This window comes from Phaseolus vulgaris, chromosome 5 (assembly GCF_000499845.2).
Source record: "Phaseolus vulgaris cultivar G19833 chromosome 5, P. vulgaris v2.0, whole genome shotgun sequence".
Classification (NCBI taxonomy): domain Eukaryota; kingdom Viridiplantae; phylum Streptophyta; class Magnoliopsida; order Fabales; family Fabaceae; genus Phaseolus; species Phaseolus vulgaris.
The window spans coordinates 32,710,880-32,721,758 of NC_023755.2; the positions used below are offsets into that span (position 1 = coordinate 32,710,880).

General features: G+C 33.2%; 2 protein-coding genes across 2 annotated transcripts; both read right to left on the bottom strand.

Annotated features, from left to right (window-relative positions):
• Nucleotides 1–327: 327 nt before the first annotated feature.
• On the bottom strand, nt 328–1,254 carry LOC137834337 (uncharacterized). Its single transcript, XM_068642395.1, has 2 exons — nt 566–1,254; nt 328–508 (listed from the first exon to the last, which is right to left on the bottom strand). Exons 1-2 carry the CDS (start codon nt 1,252–1,254, stop codon nt 328–330), a joined length of 870 nt encoding a protein of 289 aa, XP_068498496.1.
• Nucleotides 1,255–5,320: 4,066 nt separating this feature from the next.
• Nucleotides 5,321–9,364, bottom strand: LOC137835480 (lipoyl synthase 1, mitochondrial-like). The gene is made up of 4 exons (XM_068644007.1): nt 8,809–9,364; nt 7,584–7,795; nt 6,682–7,061; nt 5,321–5,726 (listed from the first exon to the last, which is right to left on the bottom strand). Exons 1-4 carry the CDS (start codon nt 9,237–9,239, stop codon nt 5,604–5,606), a joined length of 1,146 nt encoding a protein of 381 aa, XP_068500108.1. The 5' UTR covers nt 9,240–9,364; the 3' UTR covers nt 5,321–5,603.
• Nucleotides 9,365–10,879: the final 1,515 nt, after the last annotated feature.

Sequence of the window (10,879 nt, forward strand, 5' to 3'; positions counted from 1 at the left end):
AACCTTATAAACACTAAATCTTTAAGTATCAAAGTTTTAGGTTGTAACTGGTCTCATACTTTCTCCTATGGAAAACTCAAATTCCAAACAGCTTCTGCTGTTAATAAACCTCTCTCAAACCCAGGATTTTTAATCTATTGAAACTATATTATGCATGATAGATCATACATTCAAGTCCTCCATCATGGATGATTGTATAAATTTATTTTTTATTTGGCATTTTCTTTATAAGATTAAAGAAAATTCTGCAGAAAGATTTCCGAAGAGTGTATAGAATGAGAACAAAACATTACATGCATACTGTTATTGCTGCAGATTCCATACAAATTAACCAGATATCACAAGAAATAAGGTAAGAACACGAAAAAGAGAAACATCTATGGAGATGCAAGTATTTACAGAAGCAATTTTGCGAGCAACATGTCCCACAAACAAGGAGAAAAATGAACTCCAACCACTTGAAACTGCCACTAAAATGTAAAACACGTCATGTGACTCAAAATTGCTTCTACCAAACCAAAAACCCTTGAAACAATTAACAAAGAAACTTGCTTCCAGAACCTACAGAAAGATAAAGCACTCCAGTGACACCTGTGGGTTCTCTAGTGACTCCTTCACCGAAACGCTGTCGTTTCTCTCCACAACATCCTTAGCAGCTAGAACCCGTCGCGTCGGCGGCCGGATATTACTCCGGCCTCCACGCGACGGCGACCTCGACCGCCGGATGGACCCCTCTCCGGAAAGACGGGGTGCCTGATCAGAATATCTCCGGGGAACTGACCGTGGCCTCACCGGAATTTCTGGCTTTCTCGCCGGGGATTTCTGCCTCCGGTCCCTGGAGCTGATTCTACTGTCGACGGTGTACGAACGCTTCCGGTTTTGAGTTGCGTTGCTTCTCTTACTTGTGGCTTCGTCTTCTCGGTTTTCCGTCACGGTGGTAGTGGTGGAGAAACTCTCGCCGTTGCTGCACGTTTCCGACACGGCAGACACTTCCTCAGGTTCCAACGCTTTTTTTAAGGGAACCTTTGGTGGCTGAATAGCGGGCAATTGGGTCTTCATATGTGGCTTAAAAGTTGGAATTTGTTGTGGTTTGGAGATGGGTGTTTCAGAAAGAACCTCTTTCACATATTCCTCTTCAAGGGGTTGTGGGTTTCTGATTCTACAGTTTTGTTCAACGGATCCCACGTGGGGTTGTGGGTGTTTGGGTTCATTTTGGGGTTGGTTGGAGTTAGGGGAACTCAAGCAGCAACCCATTTGATTTTTTGGAACAAATCGCGAAGAGTTTTGAGTTTCAGGTTGCAACAATGTAGTAGTAGTGGTGGTGGGTAGAACAATGCAGTGTAGAATGCTGCTGCATGGCTTAGGTTATTTGGTTTTGAAATTTTTGATGGGTAAGGGAATGAAAAGTGATTAACGGCTACTGAAAACAGGGTGATTTGGGGAAAAGGCTATGAGAGGAGATTTGGGATGTGGAGAGAAAAAGTGGAACACAGAAAAAAAAATAGGAACTAAGGTGAATTTAGATTGTAGAGGTTGAGTGAAGCAAGAACATGGTTGGAGCTGTTTAAATAGCCTTCATCTTTCTCTGGATGAAGGACACACTTGCATCCAACAATCTTAAATTCTGTTTATGCTATTAGAAATCAATTTTTTCTTGTTTTTATTTTTTCAAATTTTGTGAGAAATGGATTTATATAGTCCACTAAACACATGTGAAATAATATTAACAAAGTTCAGCGTAATTAACTAATTAATAATTGAACTTTTTAAATACTAATCATGTGAATAAAGAAGAGTTTGTTATTTTTTGTATTTTGTTTTTTGACATGCACTATTTGCTCATAACCTTAATTAGCAGGATAAAATAGAATCTACAACATGAAATATATTTTCCTTTTAACTAAATAAATATTTTGAATTTAATCTGCTTGTAAATGTTTAAGTTTAGTTGCGTGACTCTGCATGGGGCAATTAGCAAGCATGGCTATTCCATGACATTCATAAAGGTTGAGCATTTTTTTTCACTAACTTGTCCGTATAGATGAACTTTTTTAAAAAAAATAAGATACAGTGATTTAAAAAGTATTGCCTTGGATTCTTTTCAGTAAAGACTACGTTTTGAAAGCACTTTTAGGTCATTTTTAGTTCTTTTACTTGAAAGTTTTGTTTCATTTTATTATAATGTTTGAATAGATAAGATTTTTAAATTTGAATGATGAAAAAACTTCATTTATCATGGTTTTTTTTTCAATAATATTTTCTCTATAGATTTGAATATGATATTTTCTTTAAATAATTCAAATTTAATTTTACCTAAGTCAACAATGTTGGTATATAAAGTAAGATTTTTTTGTTATTACTTTTTTTTTACCCGATTTATTTAAATTATACTATTTTATCATTTATACTATTATTTTAACTTTGTACTTTAATATACTTAACTATTACCTTAATCAATTATTTATTTTAAATTTGTTAATAATGTTTTAAAATGTAATATATTATTAATATTAAAATGTATAATAGAAAAATATAATACTTGAAATTAAGAAACGTTATAAAACAATCTATCTTCAAATGAAAATGTGAGGGTTTAATAATTTAGCTGAGTTTTGCAGAATTAACATAGATAATTATTTGGTTCTATTCTTCAAAGGTTGGATTGAATGGTATAAATTACAAACAAAATTCCCGTATATGATTTTTTTTTCAAAAACTAAAATAAAATCAATAGACAAAATATTAATAGTACTAGTAATATGTAATGTTTAAATCATATACTTTTAAAAATGTCTTTATTATTAAAATTATAACTTTATTTTATAAAATAAAATTATATTACGAGGATAATGTTTTTAAGAGATGTACTATTCATACAACAACCTGTAGAACGGTAAATATTTGTGTGTGTATGAATCATTTATTTTGTTTGATTTCTTTCGCTTATTCATTTTGTGACATCATATTTATGGATCATGCTTTGTAATTCATGTTAGTTTGATACAACCGTGCTTATAAAACTGTATTCGAATGTAGGGTTTATTAAAAGAAGGAAATTATAGTTTGAAACTGCTTTTGCCAACCCTTTAACTCGAAAGAATTCAAATTCCAAATCTTGGAAAACTACGCGTTGAAGAAAAGTGATTTTTTTATGCTATTTAATATAGCTGTTTTAAAGAGTATAAATTTTAGCACGTTTGCTTAAATGAGAACACTTATTTAATAGAAGACTTGACGAAAACAGGATTTTTTTTTATAATGTGATGATGATATTTTCCCCTCCAGAAAATGGAAAAGATGAATTCAAAAGTGAATTCTGAAATTTAATGCAAGAAATTGAGAAGGACGACCTAAAAAAGGCAACTCTAAAGTTTATGCAAGAATTGGAAAAGATTATTCAAAAGCTAAACATGGTGGCCAAGGCTGTCAATATCATGCTAAAGAACGTAAGGAAAATAAAGATGGATGCCTTTTGAATTGTCACTTAAGAAAGAAACTAATTTGATTTCAAACCAACAAAACAAATACACAGAGAAAACTGTGAATACGTGAAAAATTATATTACATTCATATATATGTCCTTCTCGTATTTATATTTGTAGAAAGATTAAATATATTTATTTAATTTCTATTTACATAAAATTAATTTTTTTATAAGAAAACTTTAATAAGTGATTGGTCCTTATTATTGTTACTATTGAAAAAATAATTTCCCATTTCGGTCTAAAATATTCATATTTATAAAATCTCAAACGCATTTTCTGAGCACCATAATCATGAATAATAAGTAAAATAAGAAACATATTACGTTTTTCGTTTCTTAAACATATCAATTGTAGAATCTTAGTTTTTTTATAATTCTAATTACACAAATTGGTTCTTTTAGTTATAGCGATTGTAAAATTTTGGTTTCTCCGTCATTGTTTTATTAAAGTAATTTAATTCTATTTTTTATTATTTACTCATGCAATACTCACTGGTGAAAAGAATATATATATCACAACTACCATATCTAAAAAAAATACAGTTTTTACACTGTTAAAAACCTAGAAACAAAAATTGTACAATTATATGTCTCGAGAGCCTAAAAGTGCAACACCCATAAGAAGACAATCACTTTAACTTGTCAAGAAGGCTTACTTCTCAAACAAACTTTAAACTTTCAAAGAAACTTCATAACTTTTTAATCATTTTACAAGAATAAACCTGGTCTTACGGAATTCTAATAAATTTTTAATATCTATATTGATAACTACTAAAACTATCCCAATATGCACCCATCGAAATGGTAAGATAAATTAAATCAAATCGTTTTTTTAGTAAGTATGTGTGTATATATATATATATGATCATTATTAGAACAGTAAAAATATAAGACAATCTGTAAAATAATATTGACATAAATTAAATCAGATAAACTTTTATTCAATTCATTAATTTTGTGGTTTAAGTGGACTATAAAATAATATTTGTAGTTTTTAAAAAATAAAAAAATTATTATTTTATTATATTTAAAATTAAAAAATATTTTCATTAATATTATTTAAATTTTAAAAATACATAGTTTATTTTCAATTCTTTATAGTTTTTAAAAAACTGACCAATATAACCTATTGGCACCGAATCAGACAGAATTTTATGAATGTGGTTTAGTCGGGCTGCCATTTTTGGTACCTCCATTGATAGCTAAATTGATCTTATGAAGCTCATCATCACCAAGAACTGAACAAACTTATGTGGATACCTTGGATTCGATATAAAAAAATAAAGGATACACCCCCCTCCACACCTTTTCTGATCAGCATCAGTTTGTTTAATTCTAATAGACAATAAAAACAAAAACCCCACCAAGATTTACCCCAGTAAGCATTTTACCACGATATACACACAGAACCCCCATATGGTACAAAGGTACCCCCCCAAAACTTTCCATATTTCGACAGATTTTATATGGTTCAGGAATGTATTGTAACCAAAAATGATTACTCAGTACTCCAGCTTTCAATTGTTTTACCGTCAGTCCCCACAAGATGTTGAGAGACAGCCACTAGCCAGCCTGTAATAAGTCAGAACCCAAAAGAAGAATACCTCACTATTCATTTCTCTACTAGGCTATCCTCCTGATGAATGTAACGGTAACACCATACATGGCTTCAGGACAATAATATAGGCTCTCGGTAGTACGCTGCTATAAAGTAGTACCAAACTCTAATTCAAAACTAAAGTCCAGTGAGATAAGTTTGAATGTCAACTACCAAATAAACCCAAATTGAGTTAAGATCAACACTTCAAGAGTATTAAAATCAACAGCTTTAAACAATTTCTCAAATAAGAGGTAAACACTTATTACTTTTAATGATTACAGTAACTGGTACAAGTGAGTTCCAGTTTAATAGAGAAAATGAGTACAAGTAAATGAGAACATATACAATCAACTTTGAAATCTGCACTTTCCAAATAATAGGTGTTGGGGTTGCAGAGGAGGAGGCGGAGAAAAGAATGGCAGGCAGCACATGCCCATCAACAGCATGTAGTGAGCCTGCGCTCCTTACATATAATGCACATTGGAGTGAGTAAATAAAAGAAAAAAAAAAGATAATGGATCAAGAGGATGTCAGCTTTGAGGGAGATGCAGTTCGATCCGATTCAATCATGGATTTAATATAGAATTCACCTGCTTTGTATGAAGACCTCACCATGGGCCCAGATGCCACATATCGAAAGCCCTATAGGCAAAGTAGAATCAGTTCGTCATTCATACCACATGATATTGTAATTAAATACCATATGCAACTTTTATAGTATTACAGTTTTTCCACAAATCATCATGATGCTGGATGCAACAATTAAAAGGAGAGAAATGTTCCATGATTGCACTCGCTTGGTGATGAATAGAAATAGAATGTCAGGTAAAGATGCTATTGGCAGGTCCCATGGGTCCAGGTGTGCTAACTCCTAAGAATACATAGGTAATAACAAGCCTGAATTTACCACGGATTAGCAAGATACGATTATTTTACAAAAAATGAATAAGCAAAATGATGCAGGAAATGTTTTTATATGCCCCAAATTTTGAGACAATAATAAATACAGGCAAGAAGCACTAGTGTATTAAGTTTTATGCCACTCAAATATCTACTATACACCAAGATAACATAGGAAACAACAACCAAAAATTAGTATTGTACAGAACTGATATCTAAGATTACATGAAGGCCAGAAAAATTGATGAGAAAATATCCTATCAGTAATTACAGTAGAAATTATTGGATTTTTGGTATATAGGAACGACCAGGAAAAGAGTCTGAATAAGGAGTTACAATAAAATGATAAAACACTATATTTTTTATGCCAAAACTAACATAATCCTAACCAAATAAGAAGTCATGTCATGAAATATAAGGAAACCTGGAAGTCAAAGAAATAGCAAAACAAAAATTATTATTTTCAAAAGAAATAGAAAAATAATCTACAGATAAAATCTCTAAGATACTCTAAAATATTTTGATACAATATTGGTATCACAAGATATTCATCATATCTAACAATTACTTTTGGAAACCAATTAATTATAGGATATAAATGCTATCTTTTTCAACAACTCCAGGGAATTCACAAAAAAAATGAGTATTTCTCCGAACAAGAATAAGTTAAATACAAACACATGAACAAAAGACTCACCATTTCCATGCCAAGAGTCTGATACTTATTAAATGCCTCTGGTGTAACATATTCAGATACTGGCATATGGCGCTTTGAAGGTCTCATGTATTGCCCAAATGTCATCACGTCAACACCAGCCGCTCGAACCTTCTCCATTGTCTTTACAATCTGGCCAGGTGTTTCCCCACAGCCTAACATTATTGAAGTCTTAGTGAGTGTTCCAGCAGGAGCATATTCCTTGGCCATCATTAGAACCTTTAATGACTGCTTAAAATTAGCACGATGATCCCGTACAACATTCTGTAGCTCTTCAACTGTCTCGATGTTATGTGCAAAGACATCTAGTCCTGATTTGGCAACCTTCTCAACACAGTCATCATCTCCTCGGAAGTCCGGAACTGTTTCAACAACAATGGTGCAGAAGTCATCAAAGGAAGACATTTTGAGTTAGTATTTAAAAAGGTTTTTAATTAAGCATAGTACCCCAAATAATTCTCCATCTCACAAATATATACTAAGATTGATACCTGATATAAAAATACAAAATAAAACCAAATTTATTCTCAATGACCTGTAAACAAGATCTCTTTTTAATTCTATTAAAAGCCATACCATAAGCATATCACATTTTCAGTAATAAAAATACTATGTCTATGAAATTCAGCAATCGACACTGCATGGGAAATTAGCACTATAGGTACCACCTGATTCACCTTGCAACCTAATATCCTACACTTGAAACAAAAGATGGCACCTTCCATTCATACCCATTGTCCACTAACTATAACAGCAAACCATATAATTTTCTAAATAGAACTAGGTGCCCACCTATCAGAATTAGGCTTGGCTTGGTTTGTTTGTTATTTGATAGAACCAGATGACATACTATTTTCAGAAACTATAAACATTCAAATGCATACCTAGGGCTTCTATCAGGATATTAGGCTTCAGTACCTTCAGCTTCTGCACTGTTTCAGTAAAATGACCACTCCCTTGATCAGGTAAATCATCACGGTCAACACTTGTTATAACCACATAATCCAGACCCCATGATGCAATTGCTTCAGCCACATTGGTGGGCTCATCAGGGTCAGGTGGTGGAGGAGTCCTCGATGTCTTAACATTACAAAATCTGAAAATTAACAAAAAATTAAATGGATACAACTATAATGAGTCGTGCGTAATCACCTTACCTGAAGTTAGACCTTATTACATCCAATACTTCTTTGGAAAATTATACCTACCTTCCTTGCCTAGTAATGACTGTGTGTGTAGTTTCCCAAACAAAAGGATGTAATGTGTAACAAGCATAACCGTAAGAGAAGTCAGCTATAGCAAAGAACAGTTATAGTTATCAATTGGACAATTAAAAAATTTAGCATCAAAGCTTGTTATACATCCAAACTCAAATTTAAACACGATATTCTATTTCAGTGATTGCTAATCGACATATTGAGTCACTGGTTATCGAGCCATTATAGGATTACATACAGTCCTCTAAACTTGTCAAGTCATGAATTTGAAGGAAATGTATTCGAGATCTCCGGTTCACTAATGATATGAACAAAATAATATATCATGGCGGAGCTTTGTTGGATGTGAGAGGGGCCTTTGCCCACCACTTTTTTTTTGCATATATAAATAAAAATAATTATTTTTAATTTTAGTATATTTTATATATTTGTCATCCCAAAAAATTGTGTACATCTATTTAGACAGCGGCAAAATATTTCCTGAAGCTCCGCCAATCGTATATATACAAGTGTGCGACAGCTCTCTCACTTCATGAGCTAGTGTTTGGAGTTGAGTAACCCAAATTCTACATGTAATAATTACAATCTCAGTCAACCATACGTGCTAAGCCAATAAACAACTCAATCTCTACAACATGTTTACTGCTTACGTAGAATTCATAACATGAGCACAGAATTATTCCGTGTCAATTTTGCTACTCAACTGGCGAGTTCTATCAGCTCTACTTATCAATCAAACTGAAACACGCCAAGGATTATCTACTCTACCTACTTTTCCAAATCTACAACAAGTTTCCTACAACCCGCTTTCAAAAAACAAATAAATGCACCGATTACAAAATAAATAAATAGTGAAACACAGAAAAATAAAAAGAAATGATTGGATTATTACCTGCAACCTCGTGTACAAGTGTCACCAAGAATCATAATTGTCGCGGTAGCAGTGCCGGTCTCGCCGCCGGACCAACACTCGCCCAAATTAGGGCACCGAGCCTCCTCGCAAACAGTGTGAAGCTTCAATTCGCGGAGCTTCTTCTTGATTTGTACGTACTTCTCGCCGCCGGGAACGGCCTCCTTCATCCACTTCGGCTTCGGAAGCGGCTTCTTCTTCGTCCCAACGTCTACCGAGTACGCGCTCTCCGATTTCATCGCAATGAAGTCCGAAAGAGACGGCGACTCCTCCGCCAGCCGCTCCCGGAGCCCTGCCAGGGTCTGCGAGAATTGCGACGGGGCCACCGGAGAGGTTGCAGATGATGAACTTAAGAGTCTCGCGGCGCATTTGATGTTTCCGGCAACGCTTCTAATCCGCGAATGCATCATCATCTCTCTCTGTCTCGGACAATCACAGATCGCCTAAGGCAGATAGAGAAGAACATGAGGACGAAGATTCACGCATAACACCAACCACCCTCTGTTTGGGCCTCAACATTGCTTGGAATCATGTTGGCCCAACTTTTTAATTCTATGGGCCTACGTTATAATAACTACCCATTTTCGGCAAATCTCCGTAGTTTCTTCTGTCATATCTTCAAAAATATTGAAATTACACATTTTAGATTTTACAATTTAGAATGTAAATTTCCTATTTTAAATTCTATAATTCTAAATGCAAAATTTTATGATTTCAGATTGTAGAATCACGATATAAAATGTGCATTTTATTGTGGAATCTAAAATACAAATTTGTATTCTAGATTTTATAATCTGAAATATAAATTCAGGTTTGTATTATGAATTCTATAATTTAAAATATATTAAATATATTAATTTGTATTTTAAATTCTATGACTGGAAATAACAATTTTGTATTTTAGATTCTACAATTTAAAATATATTGAATTCATTAATTTGTATTTTAAATTGTGCAATCCAAACTATTAAAAAAAATAACTGTGTAATCCAAGATAAAAAAAAAATATGTATTTTGGATTGAAAATACAATGTATTTCTACTTAAAAGACAAAGATAAGGGACTGATGCAGTTCAGTTGAACGTGGGAGATATTGTGGCAGTGACACTAAAAGTGAGGACTACTATGGCAATAGTACTGGAAGTAGAGAGTTGTTGTAGTTGGAGGTGGGAGTTCTTACGGTTGAGAAGGGAAAGAAGGGTGTTTACAAAGAAGATGATAAAGTGAGTAAAATTGTCATTTGGTTTTTTAAATAAAGGTGTAGGAAGAAGGCATGGAGACACAGAATATGTAAACTCAAATACTCTATGAACTCCATACTTCTATTTATATTTGGATACTTAAGTTTTGGAATACAAAATTTCATAGTCACATTTCATAATACAAAATAAAAAATATGTTTTGATATTGAGGTTTCTTTCATGTATTGGATATGATATGTTGTCACTAGTGTAGAAAAGGTTTAAGAGAGCGGTTGTTTTAGTAATTAGACCGTGATTTCGAAATCGTTGTCTATTAACATGTAATATATTCTATTGAGTTATATACAGTTGTTGTTATAGAACCGTTGTCTATAAGTTACATATAGACAAAAAATTATTCAAAAAAATAAAATAAAAACAACACCAACCTCAAGGTAATGACAACGGGGGTGGTGAAGGGCAGCAACAACGGTGGAGGAAAAGCGAAGCGCAAGAACCTTAAACAATGAACTAATAGAAGAATGGAGTTAGAACTTACAAAGGTACCAGTGGTGGTGGAGGAAAGTGGAACGCGGTGATGTTATAATGGACACGAACCTTAAACAATGAATCAATGGAAGAATGGAGGAAGAATAAAAAATGAGGGTAGGAAGAACTTACAAAAACAATAAGTGAAGAGAACGTTCAAAAGAGTTGAAAAGAGAGCGCGAAGAAAAAGAAAGAAAACATAGAGAACAAAAACATAAGTGACACGGAACTTGAAATTAAGGTTAATAACGACGGTGTAGATAGCGATTGTAAGAAAGAATATACAGCAATTGTTGGATTAAAACTGTTGTCTATTTCTTCTG